The 24,073-nt window shown below is 40.8% G+C and overlaps 1 protein-coding gene and 1 pseudogene across 1 annotated transcript; both read right to left on the reverse strand.

Moving 5' to 3' along the window:
- Positions 1–9,800: 9,800 nt before the first annotated feature.
- On the reverse strand, positions 9,801–10,534 carry LOC101344740 (olfactory receptor 56-like; annotated as a pseudogene).
- A 12,376-nt stretch (positions 10,535–22,910) lies between these two features.
- LOC101344984 (olfactory receptor 2V2-like) lies at positions 22,911–23,841 on the reverse strand. The gene has a single exon (XM_004387192.3). It carries the CDS (start codon positions 23,824–23,826, stop codon positions 22,975–22,977), a length of 852 nt encoding a protein of 283 aa, XP_004387249.2. The 5' UTR covers positions 23,827–23,841; the 3' UTR covers positions 22,911–22,974.
- Between the last annotated feature and the right edge of the window lie 232 nt (positions 23,842–24,073).

Below are 24,073 nucleotides of genomic sequence, written 5' to 3' on the forward strand. Positions count from 1 at the left end.
CAGCTCCAGGGGAAGGCTTTCTCTCTCTGCTGGCTCTAGAGGAAGGTCCTTGTCATCAATCTTCCCGTGGTCTAGGAGCATCTCAGCATAGGAACCTTGGGTCCCAAGGACGCACTCTACTCTCAGCACTGTTTTCTTGGTGGTATGGGGTGCCCCTGTCTCTCTGCTCACTTCTCTCTTTTATATCTCAAAAAATATTGGCTTAAGACACTAATTTTGTAGATCTCATCAATATAACTGCTGCTAATCCAGCTCATTAGCATCATAGTTATAGGATTTACAACACATAGGAAAATCACATCAGATGACAAAATGGTGGACAATCACACAATACTGGGAATCATGGCATAGCCAAGTTGATGGATATTTATGGGGGACACAATTCAATCTATGACACTACTATTGATGTGTCTCTGCCAGGAAATGAGCACAACCAAAGCGGCCTGTTGCGTGGGTCACCAGATTCATTTTCTCATTGCAGTTCCATCATGAGCTTCACTCTGGAAATAAAGGAACAAGTAGACTATTTTTTCTGGTGTCGTTATATTAAAGGGTTCTGCTATGTCCTCTGCCTTGGTGCTAAAGTATATTTCTCTGGCCCTGACCACCTGTTTATCAGTGGTGACTTTGCATGTTGCTATGATGATGAACAGATTTCAGCAGAGCTTCCAAACAAAGATGGAGTAGAAAGTAATGCCTGGTGATCTACTTCTGATAATCAGCCAATGAAAACCTGAAAGGGCAAATTGGGGCAGGATTTGTTTCAGTTGAGCATGAGGTCACCATGAGTCAGGGCCAACTCAATGGCAGCCAACAACAACAAAACACCAAGGCAGATTTTATGTGGAGAGATGCAAGATAGAATTGAAACTTGTGAAAAGATGCTGTAATATCCTCATGTGGATCAATTGCCTTGCAAGTGAAGCCTCTTCTCCTCTAGACCCATCCAAACCACTCCTTTGTTGCCTCCAGATTCCTAACTAGTGCCAGATCTCAGCCTTTTCCAGGGAAACAAATACAAAATCTGACCCAGGAGGAAAGAGCTTATACTTCAAAATAATAGCAAGATTTTGCTAAATTATATTGGCAAAAAAATGGGGAATATATTTGGAAATGGATTCTAAGGGTGTTAACCAAAGAGGACAGAATGTACTTTGAATTTATTGATATGGGTATAATTGAATATGTAAGCTCAAGTGGCTGGAAGTGACACTAACAGTTTAGTTGACTAGTTGATGGAAATTTGGACTTATTTGTGACCTACATTCAGTGAAGTTTTGAAACTAAAACTTCCCTGGAATTATGAAAGAAAGAAATCAAAAGGCTTGGTGAGATAGGAATGTGTAAGTGGACTTATCACGTGCCATCCATCCACTCACACCCCCTCTAAGTCCCCTGAGAAGGTCTGAAATCATCCCTAAGGGGTAGAGAAATACACTGGTAAGGAGAGAACCAGCATCCTTGGAAAGCTCTTTGGTGGCTCTTCTTTGTAGATTAGGCATGGTGGTGCTGCCACTGAGATGGGCTCCCTGATTTCAGTAAGGATTATGGGTTCTTGGAGTAAAAGGGCCAAGTGACAGTGATCAGCTGCCAGAGGCAAGGTGGATGCAATGACCATAATGTACAGCAGGGATGAACTGATAAGTAGAACACTATGATACAGAGAATCTTTGGTGGTGGCTAATGGATCTCAGTGTCCCTGAAACAGGGTAGCCTTGATCTATACAATAAAAAAAGCCCAGGTCCAGTAACCAGAAACCTAATGTAAGTCTGTACAATGGAAATTTATGACTTCTCACCTAGTTTCTAGACCTAAGCCAGTTCACAGACCTGGAACCTTTTAATTAAATTGTCTCCTTGAGGAAGAACCCTGCAACCTGCCAAAAATGTAGGTTGTTGTTAGGTGCCGTTGAGTCATTTCTGACTGATAGTGACCCTATGTACGTCAGAACGAAACACTGCCTGGTCCTGCGACATCCTCGCAGTCGTTGCTATGTTTGAGCCCATTGTTGCAGCCACTGTGTCAGTCAATCTCATTGAGGGTCATCCTCTTTTTTGATAACCCTCTACTTTACCAAGCATAATATCATTCTCCAAGGACTGGTCCCTCCTGATAATATGTCCAAATTAGGTGAGACGAAGTTTCATCCTTGCTTCTAAGAAGCATTCTGGTTGTTCTTCTTCCAAGACACAAATATATACTGTAAATCTTCTAAGCCACCCCCCAAAAGGATCTGTTGCCATTTTACTAGGGTGGCCATACATGAGAGAAAAGAAAATACCCAGACTTTTAAGGAATTAATAGTGTTGACTATTGACAGCCCAAAGAAGACCATCAGAACAACCCGTTGATCAAACAAAGCCAAGTGTATTACTTAGACAGTAAAGATAAACACCATCTTGACAAAATCTAAGTAGTGTCTCAGAAGGGGGAGATGAAGCATAGATGTTCATAGGGTTTTAGAATATGGTTTTGAGTGATTTGAGGTGGCTCTTGCAATGCAAAAATCTGATAAGAATCAGTCAAAATCCGCGCTATAAAAGGATTGGTGGATACAAGACCATGAGTTGTGAAGGATTCTTAATGAGAAAATAGTTGTTAGATAAGCAGCTGAGTTTGCCCAACTGAGTCATCTATTGTCTTGAAAGGGGGCTGGTTGAGCAGTCTATTGCTCAGGCAAGCTAACAATGATGTTATATTCTAATTGTCAGCCTTATTTTACTGGATAAGAATTTCCTGGAATAAATAGCAAAGTCTTGTTGACATAGGAACCTTACTTCTGAGTCCTGATAAGTAAGCCAAGTGAATGCAGACAATCTTCATTTTCTCTAGACATTGATACTAACTTGATATTAATTTCTTGTGACCAAAACACCACTATGGTCCACCAGTCAAAGTAGGGATGATGAGGTGATGAGGTAATAAGTAGTATGTCAGTCCAACTTCAAATTACAGTGGGCCAAACAGGTCTGTAAACCTACCTTGTGATTATTTCCCAAATCCTTAATGCGTATTTGGTATAGACATATTCTGAAACTGATAGAAACCACATATTGCCTCTCTGACCTGCAGAGTGAGTTCCATTATGGTAGAAAGGTCAAGCAGAAGTTCAGGAATTTCATTCCCTACCAGGACAGTAGGAGCCCTGGTGGCTTAGACTGCAGGGACAGATTAACCAGTAAGCATGGTATGCACTCACTTGCATTGAGCAAGGTACTCACGAGGCTTGATTGTATTTACTTGCTAATCTGTGGTGAGCAATTTCAAATGGGTTTCATCACATGTCTGATGTGGTAAGGGACACGTGAAATTGAGCACTACAGATTGGTGGGAAGGCACAACTGGGCCCGTGCATACCTTGCTTATTGGATAATCTGGCCCTGGTGCAGAGGTTAAGCACTCAATTGCTAACCAAAAGATCAGCAATTCAAATCCACCAGACGCTCCATGGGACAAAGATGTGGCCATCTGCTCACATAAAGATTATAGCCTTGGAAACCCTATGGGGCAGTTTTACTCTGTCCTATAGGGTTACTATTGTTGGAATCAACTCCATGGCAATGGGTTTTTTATGGAACCAGGACAGTAAAACAAAATCAATACTGCATCATTGGGAATTACAGGTATTAGTGTCACCATTTAAAAAAAAAACTTTGCTGTTGAATCAATTCCGACTCATAACAACCCTATAGGACAGAGTAGAACTGCCCCATAGGGTTTCTGAGGAGTGGCTGGTGGATTTGAACTGCTGACCTTATGGTTAGCAGCCATAGCACTTATCCACTGTGCCACCAGGGCTCCAATAAAAGACTTGAAATATGCACATCCACAACTTGTCTTCTTGGCCTGTACAAAAGGCGAATGGGTCCTAGAGAACTAGAGTGAATTATTATAAAGTTAATCAGATGGTGACTCTAACCACAGTTGCTATTACAGATGTGGTCATCTTTACCGGAACAAATAAACACATGCACTGGTTATCAACTTACGGACCTGAAAAATTCTTTTTTCTCTATAACAACTTGCAAGGACCACTAGAAGAAGGTTGCTTACCTGACAGAGCCAACAGAACACCTTCACAATCTTGCGTTAGGACTACATCAATTCTCCTACTTCATAATATATTCTACAGAGATCTTGATCATTTTAACATTCCATAGAACATTACATTCTGTAGACATCAGTGAGTGTCTTTCCTAACAACTCTTGTGTTTGCTCAATGGGCTATGTACAAAGTGACTGTGTTGGTAGGGATGGAGGTTATTCATAGGCTCACCAGTAAGGATTTCTCCTCACCAAGTGGTTACCACTATCACTGAGTACCTAACCTTCCAGGAACAAAAACCAATTCTGAGCCTCAACATGACATCTTTCCCTTGGGGAAGCATCCAGCCACCTGGTAGCAGGTTGATAATATTGGACTCCTTTCATCATGAATAGGGCAGAAATTTAACTTCACAGGAATAGACATGTATTCTAGAAATGAATTTGCCATCCTTGTCTATAATGCTTCTGACATCACCATCATCTGTGTACTTACAGATTGTTGTTGTTATTAGGTGCCATTGAACTGGATCTGACTCATAGCAACCCCATGTACAACAAAACTAAACACTGCCCGGTCCTGTGCCATGTTCATAATCATTGTTATGTTTGAACCCATTGTTGCAACCACTGCATCAATCCGTCTTGTTGAGGGTCTTCTTTTTTGCAGACCTTCTACTTTACCAAGCATAATATCCTTCTCCAAGGACTGGTCCCTCCTGATAACATGTACGTACAGATACCATCAAGGTATTCTGTACAACATAGCTTCTGATGAACGAATTTGTTTCACAAGAAAAAAGGGCAATAATGGACTTGTGTTCATGTAATTGACTGGTCTTACGTATACTCAATTTCTCAGAAGCAGTTGGCCGCAGTTATGGTACCAACTCTTTTACAGGTATAGATCAGAAAAAACATCCTGAAAAAAATGGGAATCTGTCTTACAGAACAGGAGCCCTGGTGGAGCATTGATTAAGTGCTTGGCTGCTAACTGAGAAATCAGCAGTTCAAACTACCAGCAGCTCTGCAGGAGAAAGATGTGGCAGTCTGCTTCCCTAAAGATTACAGCCTTGGAAACTCTGAGGCTGTTCTACTCTGTCCCGTAAGGTCACTAAGAGTCAGAATTAACTCAACGGCAACGAGTTTATCTTAAAAAATTCAATATGTGTCTTGTACTAGTGATCAATATATGGTGCTATTTCTCCCATATCCAAACAACAATGACCCCATTGAATTGGAAGTTGAAACTTCATCTGGTTGTTTCGGGCTTTTCATGTCACTGACCAATAGGCAAATAAAAGAACAGCTCTACTAAAGTGGAGTGGGGTGACTGATACTGATTACCAAGAGGAAATTGGATTGCTGCTAAACACAAAGAATTGTTGTTGTTGTTGTTGTTAGGTGCCGTCTACTCAGTTCCAACTTATAGCAACAACAGAATGAAACACTGCCTGGTCCTGTGCCATCCTCACAATTGTTGTTATGCTTGAGCCCATTTTTGCAGCCACTGTGTCAATCCATCTCGTTCAGGGTCTTCCTCTTTTTTGCTGACCCTCTACTTTACCAAGCACGATGTCTTTCTCCAGGGACCGATCTCTCCTGATAACATGTCCAAAGTATGTGAGACACAGTCTTACCATCCTTACTTCTAAGGAGCATTCTGGTTGTACTTCTTCCAAGACAAATTTGTTCGTTCTTTTGGCAGTTCATGATATATTCAATATTCTTGGTGGACACTATAATTCGAAGGCATCAGTTCTTCTTCAGTCTTCTTTATTCATTGTCCAGCTCTCGCATGCATATGAGGCAATTGAAAACACCATGGTTTGGGTCAGGTGCACCTTAGTCTTCAAGGTGACATCTTTGCTTTTTAACACTTTAAAGAGGTCTTTTGCAGCAGATTTGCCCAATGCCATGCATTTTTTTGATTTCTTGACTGCTGCTTCCATGGGTGTTGATTGCGGATCCAAGTAGAATGAAATCCCTGACAACTTCAATCTTTTCTCCGTTTATCATGATGTTGTTTATTGGTCCAGTTGTTGTTTTCTTTATGTTGACGTGTAATCCATAATGAAGGCTGTGGTCTTTGATCTTCATCAGTAAGTGCTTCAAGTCCTCTTCAATTTCAGCAAGCAAGGTTGTGTCATCTGCATAATGCAGGTTGTTAATGAGTCTTCCTCCAATCCCGATGCTGCGTTCGTCTTCATATAGTCTCTATTCTTTGTGGGGTTTTTTTTTTTTTTTGGTCTGAAACACAAAGAATAGAGAGGACTATTTCCTGAAACTAGAGATTCTCTGGGACACTTACCAGTACTTCCATGTCCAATAGTAAAAGATAATGAAAAATTAAAGCAAGCAACCAAAGGCAGTACCATTGACGACTTTTTTAAGACCTTTTTGAAATGGAGGTGTTGATTATACTACCAGGTAAATAATCCCTACTAGATGAGATTCTAGCTGAGAGAAAAGGAAATACGGAATGGGAAATAGAAAAAGGAAGTTATAAAATATCACTTATGGCCTCATGACCAATTGGTATGTCAATGTGTTGTGTTTGTGTGTGTGTGTGTACATCTCTTATTTTCTGATTGTTGTTGGTGGTTAATATTCAGATGAGATTGTGACTGAATTTGAGGTATAATTAACCTTGCCCACAAATGGATACTATGCGTATGAAGGATAGTTACACCTTGTTAGGCAAAAGCAAAAATGTTGTTGTTGCTGTTTTTATGGAAAGTCAAATATGAGTAAAACTGCAAGTATGGATGCTGTGTAGCCAAAGGGTTGGATTATGCCAGTTATTAAGCTATTGCCTCAGCTCCAAATCAATACTTCTGTGTTCTGATTTGTGATGTTGGGGTTGCTTTGTCATCAAGATTCACACCAAAAAAAACCCATTGCCACTGAGTTGATTCCAATTCATAGGGACCCTATAGGAAAGAGTAGAACTGCCCCCATAGGGTTTCCAAGGCTGTAATCTTTATGAAAACAGACGGCCACATCTCTCTCCCCTGGAGCAGCTGGTGGGTTCAAACCAAGCAGCCGAGCACTTTAACCTTTGCACCACCAAGGCTAATTCACACCAGGATCTTCCAATAGGGGAACTAGAAGGAGACTGTAAGTCAGAAAGAGGGGAAAAGAAACTAGGTTCTTCATAATTTCCTGTTGCTCCTATCAATATCATTGTAACAATGTTTCTTCATTCTGGCAGTTGGTTCCACTTTGCAGACTTAATTTTCACACTCCCAGAAGCAGTCTCATCCTGCCCTTCAGAGAAACAAGCACCAGCTGACCAGCACCATTCCTCAGAGGTCTTGGACAAAACCAGAGAACCTCCTCTGAACTCCTGGTGTACCAGAACCAACAACACAGCAGTTACTTCTCAGGAGTCTGGGCACCAGCTCTGCAAGCTCCTCTTCTTTCTCTGAGTTCTGGAGGTACCAGAACTCAGGGCAAGGCAGTCGTCTCCGAGGTCTGGGTGTCACCTCTAGAGAAATGCTTCTGAGGTATACATACCAGCTGACCTGTGCCTACTACTCATGTTTTGGCTACAAGATTCCAGGTTTTAATAACCCTAATCCTCTCCCTTTGACACCCAAGCCTAGAGATAGTAGCTTCTTACTATAGTTTTTCCTTCTGTGAATCTTTGTGTTCTTGTTTTGCCATTTCAGTTCTCTAATATCTGATTAAAGATTCTTTATATTTTGGGGACCATAGTTTTGGGAGACATCCAGGTCAATTGGTGTAACAAAGTGTATTAAGAAAATGTTCTACATCCCACTTTGGTAACTGGTGTCTGGGGTCTTAAAAGCTTGCGAGCAGCCATCTAAGATACAACCCATCCCACCTGGAGCAAAGTCAGAATGAAGAAAACCAAAGACACAAGGAAAATATTAGCCCAAAGGACTAAAGGACCACCTGAACCAGAGACTCCACCAGCTTGAAACCAGAAGAACTAGATGGTGCCCAGCTGTCACCAGTGACCACCCTGACAGGGAACACAACAGAGAGTCCTGGATAGAGCAGGAGAAATATGTAGAACAGAACTCAAATTCAAGTAAGAAGACCAGACTTAATATTCTGAGACTGGAGGAACCCCCGAAACTACAGCCCCCAGACACACTGTTAACCCAGAACTGAAACCATTCCTGAAGCCCACTCTTCAGACAAAGATTAGAAGGACTATAAAACAAAAAATAATACACGTGAAGAATGTGCTTCTTTGTTTAATCAGATATACAAGACCAAATGGACAGCTCCTGTGCAAAAGCAGGAGGAGAAGGCAGGAAGAGACAGGAACTGGTTGAATGGACACAGGGAACCTAGAGAGGGAATGGGAGAGTGTGCTGTCACATATTGTGGGGCTTGCAACTAATGTCACAAAACAATATGTGTATAAATTTTTGTATGAGAAATTAACTTGAGCTGTAAACTTTCACCTAAAGCATAATTTTTTTAAAGAAGATTCTTTATATTAAATTCTCTATATTAAAATAACTAATGTAGTTTTATTCCTGACTGTACTCTGACAAATATATAAGTTTTAAAATAATGGCTCAAATATTCTGTTAATTTATGTTTCAATCTTCATTCCCTAAAACACATGTAATTTAATTGTTGCAGAAATTGAAGTATTGAAATGAATCAGTGCTTTCACAGCAAATTTGACATGTGAATAATACTTTACAAAATGCTTTCATATACATTACATCATTTAATACTCCCTTCTTGCATTCATTCAGTAAGGATTCATTGAGCAACAATAAAGGTTTTATAGGGCATAGGGCCAGGCATTGGTGATACACAAATACATAAGGCATTACTTCTGCAGAACTGCTAAACTTCTAAACAGTAGAGATTTGTTTTTGTTTCTTAAAGCAGGCGTTATAGAGCTTCCAATGGAACATAGGAGAAGGCTAGGAACTATCCAAGAAGAACTTTAAAGACTCAACTTCTGCAAACCAGAAAATTTCTGTTTAACATATCTGTATTTATTACCCTGAATCATCAATTATATAATAAGATGCTGTGTTGTTAGGTGCTGTCGAGTCAGTTCCAACTAATAGCGACCCAATGTACAACAGAACGAAACACTGCCCAGTCCTGCGTCATCCTCACAATCATTGTTATACTTGAGCCCATTGTTGCAGCCACTGTGTCAATCCATCTTGTTGAGGGTCTTCCTCTTTTTCGATGACCTTCTACTTTACCAAGCATGATGTCCTTCTCCAGGGACTGATCCTTCCTTGTAACATGTCCAAAGTATGTGAGACATAGTCTCACCATTCTTGCTTCTAAAGAGCATTCTGGTTGTACTTCTTCCAAGACAGATTTGTTAGTTCCTTCAGCAACCCACGGTATATTCAATATTCTTCGCCAATATCACAATTCAGAGGTGTCATAGATATGTAAAAAAAATAAGACAGAGCCCAGCACTTAGTAAGTACTCAGTAAAAGATAGCTATTACAAAGAAGAATTAGGAAGAGTGAATTCGGTTTAAGGACTTTATAGACAATCAATAATAGCATACATTGCTTCTTCATGGGGCTTTAGATTTACATGCAGCAACCTCCACAACACCTTTGCGAGGTAGGACAGGTATCATGATTCTCATTTATTGATGAGGAAACAGAAACTCACAAAGGGTGAATGATGTACCAAAGTTATACAGCCAAGAGATGGCAGAGTCAGGCACCAGATATCCTGAACTTCAGTGCTGGCTGACAGTCCAACAATAGTCCAGGCCCTTCCTCAGTTCCCCATCACTTCCTGGTTCCTCAAGCTATAAATAAGGGGGTTGAGCAAAAGAGTAAGAATCGTGTAGAAGACAGAGACCACCTTGTCATGGCTAGAGGTCCGGTAGTGCTTAGGCCTCAGGTAAATTAACATGGCCGCCCCATAGAAGAGGGAGACAGCTGTCAGGTGGGAGGAACAGGTCGCCAGAGACTTTTCATGGGCTTGGCCAGAGGGCATACAGAGCACAGCAGCCAGAAAGTGAGCATAGGAGGCCATGATGATAGCGAAGGGAAGGAGGAGCATGAAGACACAGCAAGCAAATAGCAGTTTCTCAAAAAGGGATGTGTCTGCATAGGGCAGCTTCAATAAAGCTGGTACCTCACAGAAGAAGTGGTCCACATTCCTGGAGCCACAGTAAGGGAAGGTCATGGCTGCCACCATCTGGATCATTCCATCTAGTATGCCAAAGGCCCAGGATCCTCCAACAATCTGGAGACAGACCCTCTGACTCATGAGGATGGGATAGTGAAGTGGGTGGCTAATGGCCACATAGAGGTCGTAAGCCATGAGTCCCAGCAAGAGTCCCTCAGAGTCCACAAAAGAGACAAAAAGGCCAATTTTTATGCCACAGTCTACAAAGGAGATGGATTTTCTGCCAGACAGGAAGTAGACCACCATCTTTGGCCTAATGCTACATACCAACATGAGGTCCATGAGGGAAAGCTGACTAAGAAGAAGTACACGGGTGTATGAAGTCAAGGATCTATGTAGATGAGGGAGATGAGTAGGACATTCCCACAGAGGACCGCTGTGAAGATCATCATGACCATAGAGAAAAGAACAAGATCAGTTGCACTGTAGGAAAAGTTGCCCAAGAGGACAAAAATGTCTGTAAGATCATTTCAAGCAGGTCTCCATGGTTCATTTGTACCTGGTCACCTGAGAATATGTCCAAAAAAATTTCTTGAAATGACTGACATTATCTTTACTTACCCCTGCATTCTACCTCTTCAGATAGCCATTTTTTTGTAACTTATCAGACCTCAGCAACATAAGCTTTGGGACATAGAAAAGAACACCCTTTCATAGTCCCATGACAGATGATAAGATCCCTGATAGGTTATAGATTGGACTGCATATCTATATTTGTGTGTATCCATGCCAGGGATGGAAACTAAGTTATTTTGTATTTCCAATATAATAAAAATAGTCTTGAGAAGACTATTGGATAATCTCCCTTCAGCAGGCAAAGTCTGTCCTCCTTTCTCTTTCTTTCATCTCTCATCACTTCTCACAATTTTCACACTTACCTCTCGTCACCACAAACTTACACAACAAGTAACTCTCCCTAGAAAAGACTTTTCTTTACAAAAATGGCAAATATAACCGACAGAAAGCCAGAAAGGACATTTGAGCCCTGGGTCCAAGAACCATCTCTGTCACCACTAACTGTGGGCTTCGTCCAGTGCTCCTAGCCTCTCCCAGAGGCTGTTGTATCATCTGTGAAACGACGATAATTATGCCAGTTCCCCATCCCTGTGCTCTCATGAGCTTCTGATGAGAAAGATTATGTGGAATTTTCCAGAAAAGGGCTCTAACATATCAGTTTACTAGAAGTAATACTATGTTGATGACTAATAACATTTGTCTCTCTATATCAGATGGCTCCCTTGGGCTTCCGATTCTTATATTCACTGTGTTCTTAGCATCTCCCCTCAGATATCCAAGAGGTTTATCCCACCTAACGTGGCCAAACAGAGCTCTTGGTCCTTCTGTGGAGAACCGCCTATCCTCCCACCTTCTTCCTCATCCAGGTCTGTGTAGTTGCCTGGCCACACTCTTGGTGTCTCCTTGACTGCTCTCTTTCTTCCATACATGCACTCAATTCATTGGAAAATTCTGCAGGCTCTTCTTTCAAATATATCCACCCCCTGACTACCTCTCACTCCTCTCCTGCTGCCATCCTGCCCATGCCATTGTCCATGCTCCCTGGAGGATCACAATGGCACCTGATATGGGTTGAATAGTGTCCTCCAAAAGGTTATGTTGAAAATATTTGAGAAAGAGACAAAACAGATGAGCCCTAATGAAGCTCTGAGTTTGAACTTACATCCTCCAAAACTGTAAGACAATAAATTCCTGTTCTTTAAAGCTACCCACTTGTGGTATTTTCTTGCTATGACAGCACTAGTAAACTAAGACAGCCACTAACTCAACTGGCCTCCTGACTTCTCCCGTGCCCTCCCAGTTAATTTGCAGCATAACAGTGGAGTGAGCCCATCTCAATAAGAACAAAACAAAAAATGTTTTAAGAATAAAAGCAAGACTGTCTGGCTGGCCTCCATCATCGCTGGGATCTTCTTTCCTCTGCTCTCCATGGAGCTCCTTGTCTCCAACTTCCCAACCTCCCTGTTCCTCCCTCACAGCAGGCAGATGCCATGCCCGGGTAGAGCTTGGCACCGGCTCTTACCTGTCATGGAAGACTGTTCCCCAGATATTCTCCCCCTTGTTCCCTCACTTCCTTCTGTCCCATATCAGTCTTCCCTCAACACCCTAATTAAAGTTGCAATCCCTCTGTCCCCTGACCCCTTCCCTGCCTTATGTTTCCCATAGCACTCAAAGCCATCTGACAAGATGCATCTTACTCATACGGATTTGTTTGCTTTCTGTTTTTCCAATAGAACCTATGTTCCCTGATTCCATTTTGCTGACAGTGGGATCCTGGGCTCCTAAAACAGTGTCTGGCATATATTATGTTCTCAGTAGATATTTGCTGAATGAATCCTACTTGCATGATGTTAAAACATCTCAAGAAATTAATCTAGCATCTCACTTGCTCATTTTTCTTGCTCTCCAACTTCAGTCCTTTCTGCTGTGTATTTCGTTAATGACTACATGTTGCTCCCTAGAAGCAACACAAAAGAAGTCTCCTTGTCTCTCCAATATTCTTAGGATGTTATTACTCTATTTCCCATATCTGCACCCTCCACATGCCCTTTTTCCTTCTTTTCTCTCTACTCCTTAGTCTTCCTGCATTATTAGATAACTCTTCAATCCAGGAACCCACAGTTGACTACCCCCACTCCCAATCCAGAGAGAGGTTAAAAATATATTAGGAAAAGAAATAGAAGTAGATAAAAGGAAGGGGACTAAAAAAGAGAGACAAAAAAAAAGAAACTCCAGAAAGTGGATGTCCCGTACTGCCCCCTTCCAAAAAAAGAAAAAGGCATAATAGAGGCAGACAAAGGAGAAAGGGGAAATTCTGGTAAATAAATAGAAACTGAGAGAACCAGCAAAACCATAACAGGAACTGCAAGAAACAGAGAAAGAGGATGAGGGGGAAAAGACAGAGAGACCCTCACTCACCTTTGGGTGAACCACCTGGAGGAAAACAAATTCTGCAGAGAAACCCTGTGGGGAAGTCTCTAGCATCAAAATCATATCATCTTTTTTCTGTGTTTGCACAAACTGGGTCAGAGTGGACAAGCAGAAGCCCCTACCCAGCTCTGAACTTTTCCACAGCCCCCCACTACCAGTCAGCGTGGCTGTGGATGCCCATGCATCCCTCAGCCTGACTGTGGACTCTCTAGGTCAGACAAACTGTCTCAGACTGACAACAGCTTCCTCTCAGCAAAAGGGGAAGAGAGGAAAGAGACTTGGTCAAGAACATGGCACAGAGCAGATGGGGTCAGAGACAAGACCTGTGCATCACAGCCACAGACAGCTGCCCGCCCACTTTCCCCCAAAGCCCTGTCTCTCAGCAGGTGGTAGAGCAGTCTCCCACTCCCACCCAGCTACTTAACACAGAAACAGAGTGAGGAGGGTGAAGCTGATGATTCCCAGGGGAGCCAACCAAACTCTAACCCTGGAATAGGAGATCTCAAGTTTACAATTAAAGAAACCCAAAGAGGGAGCTTGGGGACAGGATAGGGAGCAAGGCAGTGGGGACAGTGTGAGGAAACCTAGTCAGGAGAAAATCATAGGGCCAGTCAGCAACAGGGATGGGGGCAAGTTGTCCTTATGATCCACACTGCCTCCACATTTCAGCACTTCCCTGATGACACTCAGGCCTTCATGGTGTCACCACCTGTTGCTGCCTGTGATCATTAAGGTTGCGTGTCAACTTGCCTGGGCCATGATTCTCAGTGGTTTGGCAGTTGTGATGTAGTTTGGCAGTTGTATAATGATGTGATCACCTCCATGACGAGATTTGATACAATGTGATCACCTCTGTGACGAGATCTGCTGTGAGTAGCCAATCAGTTGAAAGGGAGTTCCCTTGAGGGTGTGGCCTGCATCCAATATAGGTGGACTTTCTGGCAAGGCTCATGGGTTTTTGCTCACTCTAGATCCTGCAGCTGGCTCCTGTTTGTCTGACCTCTGGTTCTTGGGACTCGAGGTAGCAGCTTACCTGCCATCTTGCCTGCCGATCTTGGGATGCATTGGTCTCCACAGCCTGTGAGTCAGAGCCCTGCTGTTAGACCTGCAGATCCTGGGTGTGCCAGCCCCCTGCAGCTACATGAGTTGAGAGAAGCCTCCAACCAGACTTAGGACTTTCCAGCCTCTACAACCTTGTGAGCCATTTCCTTGATATAAATCTATATATATATTTATATACTTTACTGGTTTTGCTTCTCTAGAGAACCAGTCTAAGACATTTGTGACCAAGAGTGGTTCTAGATTTTTAAGAAATTGTAATGATGAGTTTTCTAAATTGGTTTTCAAGTCTGGTTAGTCTTAAACATGTTGATGGCTCTGCTTTCAGTAGTAAAGAGGACACTGCTAATCCATGGCATGAGGGGGCAATAGAAATACACAAAATATCACCACCAAAAGATCAGGTATTGGTGAAAGGTGAGGCTCTGGGTGATCACATGTTTGATACCTTTCTACAGTTTTGTCATAATAAGAAGTATAAAGAAGTTGGTTGGTTGAATCTACTTTCACTAGACAAACCACTGAAAGAAAGATGAACTCAGGGTTTCAGAGTCAAAGTCCAAGTGCTGCATAAACAACCTCAAAGTTTCTACTTGTGCCTTGAAGGAAAACCTTATTTGTTGCAGTAACAGAGCAGACATTGCCAAAAACCAAACCCAGAGTCCTATCATAAGAGTGGCTGAATTACAATGCCAACTGAATTCCCAACCTCGAGTAGTGTCTGAAGTTAAAGTGAGGGCATTGATTGGGAAGAAATGGGATCCTGAAACTTGGGGTGAGGACATATGGGCAGATAATCAGGAAGCTGAGAACACTGAGTCACTAAATTCTATTGAATCACTCCTGCCAACAGAACCAGCCCTCTCACTCCCATCTGAAGAGATTTCTCTATCTTTGTCAGCTAAGCCACCCTCCCCAGTAAAACCATTAACCCCTCTATCCCCATCTGATGAGATTAACCCAGCTATATCTGAAGAGACTTTGAGTCATTGCCTGGGGCATCACCTGAGGTGGATGCCTTACAAGACAATGCTGAATGTTCTCAAAACACATCACCACCCATTTTGGCTTCTAGACCTATAACTAGACTTAAGTTCCAGCTAGCCCCAAAAGGTGAAGTACAAAGTATGACACAGAAGGATGTATGCTACAATCCAAAAAAAATTGCTTGACTTTTCTAATATGTACACACAGAAACCTAGGGAATATGTGTGGGAATGACTGTTAAGGGTATGGGATAATGGTGCAAGGAACATAAAGATGGATCAGTCTGAGTTTATTGATATGGGCCTACTAAGCACAGATTCTTCATTCAATGTTTCTGCTTTCCCAGTAGAACCTATGTTACCTGATTCTGTTTTGCTAACAGTGGGATCCTGGGCTCCCACAACAGTGTCTGGCATATATTATGTTCTCAGTAGATATTCGTTGAATGCATACTACTTGCATGATGTTAAAACATCTCATTTTTTCATAGATTACAGCTGTGTGGTGAAATCACCCATCTTGTTTTCTTTTCTCAGACCATAGTAACAACAGTTATTTTAAAGTCCATGAGTGACAATGCCAATATGTGGATCTCCTTTGAGTTTGTTTCTATTATCTAGGAGTTTTTTTCTCTTGAGTTTTGGTCATATGGTCCTATCCCTGGAATACCTGGTAATTTTTTCTTTAATGACAGACATTGTGAATTAAAAATTATAGAGATAAATTGACGCTATGTGTGATATTTTCTTCCTCCAGTGAGGATTTGCTTTCCCTTTTGTTGGGCAGTTAGATTAGCAGCGTATTTGCTTAACCCAGTCTATGACTGATCTGTGTGAAGCAGAGTTCAGTTTTTATGAGGATTTCACTATTTCTGGTTAGTTAGTACTCTTAGGGAATTGTCTGTCTGGGGTCTCAACTGGAAGTCTGGGGTGTTTTTGAGGACTATGAACTCCAAATGTTGTCTCCCAGATCTATGAGGTAGCCAAAATCTCTGCTCAGCTTTCAAGCCATTGTGTCCTGAACGATTTATGAATTAGCAAATGCCTTGAGAAGAAAAGCATTGCAGAATGTCTACTTCATCTCCAAACACTCCCCTTCTGTCTAGGATCCTAGCCCCTCAAGCACGTCTGCTTTTTTATGCTTATGCTGCTTTCAGAAAGATTTGTTTATTTTTCTTTTATCCACCTTCTCTAATTGTTTTCATTGAGAAGGTTGTTCTGATACAAACTAATCCACCATGACTGAAAAATTTTATTTTTGATTTTTAATTATGTAAAACATTTATCAAAGTGCAAACTATAAAATAGGGTACGCTCAAAGGTGCCTATTTTCTATCTCTTCTTCCTCCCCACATTTCTTCCCTCTTCCTATAGGTAACCATTCTAATTAGTTTTTGGTTGTTTTTTATTGAATGTATACACACACACACACACACACAGTTATCCTCCTTTCTTACACAAGACATAGCATACTACATATATTGTTTGCATCTTACTTTTTTCACTCAATGTTATATCTTGAAGATTACTCCTTGGCAGTAGTTAGAGATATTTCATTTTCCTTCTTTATAGTTGCATAGTACTCCATTATATGAGTATTTTATAGTTTACTCAACCAGACTAGAGTGAACTTTTAGATTTTTCTTATTATGGAAAATTTCAGACATATCTGAAATCATAGAGAATAGCATAATAAACTTCTATGTATCCATTACTTAGATGTAACAATTATCAACTCACAGCCAACATTATTTCATCTACATTTCCCACCCAATCTCCACCAAACTCTGGATTATTTAGAAACATATTTCAGAAGTCATATAATTTCATCGGTAAATACTTTAGTATGCTTTTCTAAAAAATAAGAAATTTTAAAAAAGATGAGCATTAAAAAAGAATTTTCAGCAAGGATACATTTATATTGACATCTCATGTATATTTATATGACAGCTATGACTTTCATGATAGTACTAAAATCAGAGGAATAATTTGAATACATTTAGCAACTCCAAAAATGTATTTTTTTAAATTAGACTCACATATTAAAAGAGAATGACTCTATACAAGATAGTTTTAAAAAAAGAAGAAAAAGAACAAGGTACAAGTTCAGGCATCCTAGTAATTTATTTGAGAAGTATGGATATTTCAAAGAATACCTTTGCAGCCTTTAAAATCTTAAAAGATAGGCAATATAATTACTATTAACAGACTCTTCTCCCGTCCCTACTTTGGGTCTCCAAGTCCCAAGTTAGGCCTGATAAGCTAGAGCAAGGGGAGAAACATTGATTTGGATGTGAAGTTCAAGTTTTGATTTTGAGTGGACTAGATTTTAGAATACTTAAATGAGTCTTAGTCTTACAACTCCAGGTAATGAGAAAACTCTTGAATCTGCAAGAGATAGCATGAAAAGATGGAGAAGAAAGAATTGAGATATAATATTTAAAAGCAGTGATTATATGAAAATAAAGGTATTTACTTGTTTGTACATGATCAAGTACAGCCGGTTCAATACAATAAATGGTAATATAAGAGATGTCATAAAGCAACACAGTGTAAGCTGTAGACTTATAACTTACAGACAATAAGTCTGTTGTGATTCAAGGGAGGTGGAGGTTACTATGGATTGATTCTTTTGGAAAATTTAATGGAGAAGATGATACCAAAGCCAGGTAAAGACGCCACAAAGAAAGAAAATTATAGACCAATATCTCTCATGAATATAGATGCAAAAATTCTCAACAAAATTCTAGTCAATAGAATTCAGCATCATATCAAAAAAAATAATACACCACAACCAAGTGGGATTCATACCAGGTATGCGAGGATGGTTCAACATTAGAAAATCATCAATGTAATCCACACATAAATATAACAAAAGAATTACATGATCATCTCAATTGATGGAGAAAAGGTATATGATAAAGTCCAACACCTATTCCTGATAAAACCTTCAATAAAATAGGAATAGAAGGGAATTTCTCAACATAATAAAGGGCATCTATACAAAACCAGGAGCCCTGATGGTGCAGTGGTGAAGATATCAGCTGCTAACCCTAAAGGTCAGCAGTTTCAATCCACCAGCCTCTCCTTGGAGACCCTGGGGCAGTTCTACTCTGTCCTATAGGGTCACTATGAGTCAGAATCGACTCGATGGCAATGGTTTTGGTTTGGTTTACACAAAACCAACAGCCAACGTCATTCTTAATGGAGAGAGGCTAAATACATTCCCCTTGAGAACAGGAACAAGACAAGGATGCACTTTATCTCCACTCCTATTTAATATTGTGCTGAAAGTCCTAGCTAGAGCAATAAGGCAAGACAAAGAACTAAAGGGCATCCAAATTGGAAAGGAAGAAGTAAAATATCCCTATTCACAGATGATATGATCCTGTACATAGAGAATCCCAAAGATTCCGCACAAAAAAACCTATGGGAACTAATAGAAAGATTTAGTATAGTAGAAGAATATAAGATCAATGCACAAAAATCAGTTGGACTCCTGTACACTAACAAAGAGAACTTCGAGTGCCTATAAGCAGCCATCTAAGATACTCCTCTGGTCTCACTCCTTCGGGAGCAAGGGAGAATGAAGAAAACAAGATACAAGGGAAAGATTAGTCCAAGACTAATGGACCACAACTACCATGACCTCCACCAGACTGAGCCCAGTAGAACTAGATGGTGCCAGCTACCACCACTGACTGCTCTGACAGAGATCACAACAGAGGGTCCTGGACAGAGCTGGAGAAAATGTAGAACAAAATTCTAACCCACAAAAAAAGACCAGACTTACTGGCCTGACAGAGACTGGACAAACACCAAGAGTATGGCCCCCAGACACCCTTTTAGCTGAGTAATGAAGTTACTCCAGAGGTTCACCCTTCAGCCAAAGATTAGACAGGCCCATAAAACAAAATGAGACTAATGGGGCACAACAGCCCAGGGACAAGGACTAGAAGTCAGGAGGGGACAGGAAAGCTGGTAATAGGGAACCCAAGTTCGAGAAGAGAGAGTGTTGACATGTTGTGGGGTTGTTAACCAATGTCATGGAACAATATGTGTGCTGTTTAATGAGAAACTATCTGTTCTATAAACCTTCATCTAAAGTATAATAAAAGAATTTTAAAAAAAGAGAGAACTTTGAGGAAAAAATCAGGAAAACAATACTATTTATAATAGCCCCTAAAAAGATAAAATACTTAGGAATAAGTCTAACCAGGGACATAAAAGACCTATACAAAGAAAACTACAAAAGACTATTGCAGGAAACCAAGAGCTCTACATAAATGGAAAAACATACCATGCTCATGGATAGGTAGACTCAACATTGTGAAAATGTCAATTCTACCCAAAGAAATCTACAGATATAATGCAATCCCAATCCAGATACCTATGGCACTCTTTAACTAGATGGAAAAACTAATCACCAATTTTATACAGAAAGGAAAGAGGCCCCAGATAAGCAAAGCATTACTGAAGAAAAAGAACAAAGTAGGAGGCCTCACACTACCTGATCTCAGAACTTACTATACAGCCACAGTAGTCAAAACAGTCTGGTATTGGTACAACGAAAGACACGTAGGCCAGTGTAACAGAATTGAGAACCCAGATGTAAATCCATTCATCTATGGTCAGCTGATCTTTGACAAAGTACTCAATTCCATTAAATGGGGAAAAGGAAATCTTTTTAACAAATGGTGCTGGCAAAACTGGATATCCATCTGTAAAAAAATGAAACAGTTCCTATACCTCTCACCATACACAAAAGTAACTCTAAATGGATCAAAGACCTAAGTATAAAACCTAAAACGATAAAGATCATGGAAGAAAAAAATAAGGACAATGCTAAGAGCCCTAATACATGGCATAAATACAATACAAACCATAAATAAAAATGGACAAACAGCACAAAATAAACTATCTAACGGGGATCTTCTAAAAATTAAATTTATGCTCATCAAAAGACTTCGCCAAAAGAGTAAAAAGAGAACCTACAGACTGGGAAAAAAATTTTTTGGCTACGACATATCCAATAAAGGTCTAAAATCTACCTAATACTTCAACACCTCAGCAACAAAAAGACAAATAATCCAGTTAAAAAATGAACAAAGGATATGAAGAGACACTTCACCAAAGAAGACATTCAGACAGCTAACAGACACATGAGGAAATGCTCACTATGACTAGCCATTAAAACAAAACCCGTTGCCATCGAGTCGATTCCAACTCATAGCGACCCTATAGGACAGTGTAGAACTGCCCGTAGAGTTTCCAAGGAGCGCCTGGTGGATTCTAAATGTAGACCTTTGTGTTAGCAGTCATAGTTCTTAACCACTACGCCACCAGGGTTTCCGACTAACCATTAGAGAAATGCAAATAAAACTATGAAGAGATATCATCTCACCCTAACATTACTGGCACGAATCAAAAAAACAGAAAATAACAAATGTTGGAGAGGTTATGTTCCTGTTATTAGGTGCCATCGAGATGGTTCTGACTCATAGCGACCCTATTTATAACCGAACGAAACACTGCCCAGTCCTGCGCCATCCTCACAATTATTATTATAATTAGCCTATTATTGTAGCCACTGTGTCAGTTCATCTCATTAAGGGTTTTCCTCTTTTTCGCTGACCCTCTGCTTTACCAGGCATGATGTTCTTCTCCAGGGAACGGTCCCTCCAAATAACCGTCCAAACTATGTGAGACGAAGTCTCGCCATCCTTGTTTTTAATGAGCGTTCTGTCTGTGCTTCTTCCAAGACATATTTATCCATTCTTCTGGCAGTCCATGGTATATACAATATTCTTCGCCAACACCATAATTCAAAGGCATCAATTCTTCTTCAGTCTTCCTTATTTATTGTCCACTTTTCACATGTATATGAGGTAACTGAAACACCGTGGTTTGGGTCAGATACGCCTTAGTCCTTAAAGTGACATCTTTCTTTTTCAACACTTTAAAGAGGTCTTTTGCAGCAGATTTGCCCAATGCAATGTATCCTTTGATTTCTTGACTGCTGCTTGCCTGGGCATTGATTGTGAATCCAAATAAAATGAAATCCTTCACAACTTCATTCTTTTCTCCATTTATCGTGATGTTGCTTATTGGCCCGGTTGTGAGGATTTCTGTTTTCTTTATGCTGAGGTATAATCCATACTGATCTTCATCAGTAATGCTTCAAGTCCTTTTTACTTTCAGCAAGCAAGGTTGTGTCATCTGCATATCGCAGGTTGTTAATGAGTCTTCCTCCAAACCTGAAGCCTGATTCTTCTTCATATACTCCAGCTTCTTGGATTATTTGTTCAGCATACAGATTGAATAAGTATGGAAAGGATACAGTTCCAGCACTCTTGGCTGAGAGGTTTTATTCCCTGCCACCCCTCACTCCCACCCACTGTTCTCCCCTCTGCAGTGACTGAGAAAATTTGCTTCTGTTTTTACAAATCCTCAGAAACTACTCTTCTTTGTCCCCATTTTCTGGCAGTTACACCTCCAAGGCATGGGAGCCTCTTACAAAGCTGCTCCAACAAACAATCTCTCTCCCAGGGGAAGGTGGAGAGGAAAACTGGGAAGTGAGGGGAAAGGACTTAACCAATCTGAGCCATAATTTTCTCATCTGTAAAATGGAAATAATGATGTGAACCGTGAAATGTTTGTTGTGAGAATTAAACTGAATACACAATTTAACCTCGTCTCCCCATAGAAGGTCTAAAGAATTGTAGTTATTGTTAGTGCCACTGCCCTCTGCTATCTCCAAAGCCTGAAAGTTGAGCAAACACCTTCCTGTGGTTCAGCCTAACTCCCAGAACATGACTCTGTCTTCACTTTTTCCTCTGCCTTCAAAAGATCATTTTTTCCTCAGAAAAAGATAACTTTTATTGCAAATATGTACAAAAGACTGGTAAAGAGCTTAGATGGGTGGATGCAAATAAATTTTTGAACGGCAGTTCAAATTCTGTAATATATGTTCCATTCTTGATCCCCGAAAGGAGAAACCATTTAACCAACTTTCCTGGTACAGAAACTAAAGTAATAAAAAGTGGACATTTTTACACAAGGATTGTATGTATGCGGCACTTTTACGTGAATTCGCCATGTGTCTGACACTGTGAATACACAATAATCAAGTCTTTACCCCTTTCCTCATGAGTTTCAAAGACTTCACCTTTTTATTCCTTGGAAAAACCTTTTTACACAGATGAAACGTAGGAACTCTCCAAAGAGAATTATACAGGCTAATTTCCTACCATAAATAAGCTTTTCATCTAAGACTCTAGTGTGAGGCTATACTAGTGTAAGACATTAAATAAATAGACAAGCAGTGTCTATATATACACATAAAGAACATAGCAGGGTGCCTGGCACATAGTAAACTTTGAATAAATGGTAGATTAGCAAGAAGAGCTAAGGGCACACTCTTCCAGCAGAAGTAACTTCAGTTTTAAATAATAAGTGATAACAATTCCAATGCCTTACTTGTATATAGTACTTCAATTTACAAAGTACTACATTCTCTTTGATCATATTTTACAAAAGAACCAATGTGTAAAAGATTTTGGAGTGGGAAGCTTGTTTGTCATTGGAGCTAGAAAGCACTGCTTTAGGGTTTAAAAAGACATTTCCAAGTTTGTGGTGACTCTCCCAGTATCCCTGTGAGGTAGGGCAGGTGTCATGATCCTCATTACTAATGAGTAAACTGAGACTCATTGTTATTTATCACAGAACCAGGAGGTGGCAGAGCCAGGTGTAAGATGCCCTGACTTTCAGTACTGGATGCTGATCCTACAATGACTCAGCACCTTCCTCAGTGCCCCCTTCACCTCCTGGTTCCTCAAGCTGTAAATGAGGGGGTTGAGCATAAGAGTAAGTACTGTGTAGAAGACAGAGACTACCTTGTCATGGCTAGGGGCCCGGTAGCGCTTAGGCCTCAGGTAAATGAACATGGCCGCCCCATAGAAGAGGGAGACAGCTGTCAAGTGGGAAAAACAAGTGGTCAGAGCCTTTTGACGAGCCTGAGTAGAGCACATACAGAGTACAGCCCCCAGGATACGAGCATAGGAGGCCACGATGTTGGAGAAGGGAAGGAAGAGCATGAAGACACAGCAAGCAAATAGTAGGTGCTCAAAAAGGGATGTGTCTACACAGGCAAGCTTCAATACGGATAGCATCTCACAGAAGAAGTGGTTCACCTCCCTTAAGCCACAGTAGGGGAGGGTCATTACTATCACCATCTGAATCAAACCATCTACTGTCCCAAAGACCCATGATTCTCCAACAATCTGCAGACAGATCCTCTGACTCATGAGGATGGGATAGTGGAGTAGATGGTTAATGGCCACATAGCGGTCATAAGCCATGAGTTCTAGCAAGAGCCCCTCAGAACCCACAAGTGCAACAAAGAGGCCAATTTGTATACCACAACCCAGAAAGGAGATGGACTTCCTGCCAGACAGGAAGTTGACTGCTATCTTGGGCACATTAGTACAGACCAGCATGAGGTCCATGATGGAAAGCTGACTGAGGAAGAAGTACATGGGTGTTTGAAGTCGAGGATCTATATAGATGAGGAGGATGAGGAGGACATTCCCACAGAGGGCCACTGTGAAGACCACCATGACGGCAGAGAAAAGAACAAGATCAGATGGACTGTGGGAAAAGATGCCCAGGAGGACAAAGTCATTGGTGGATGATATCGATTCAACCTGGTCTCCGTGGTTCAGTAGTTCCCAGTCACCTGAGAACATAGAGAAAATAAAAGTTTGGACTCACTGACATTTCTTTATTCATCTCTTCATTATGCTTCTTCAGTCAGTGGTTTTTATTGTAACTCATCAGACTTCAACAGCATAAGTTATGGGACAT

This window comes from Trichechus manatus, unplaced genomic scaffold (assembly GCF_000243295.1).
Source record: "Trichechus manatus latirostris isolate Lorelei unplaced genomic scaffold, TriManLat1.0 scaffold00181, whole genome shotgun sequence".
NCBI classification, from domain to species: Eukaryota; Metazoa; Chordata; class Mammalia; order Sirenia; family Trichechidae; genus Trichechus; species Trichechus manatus.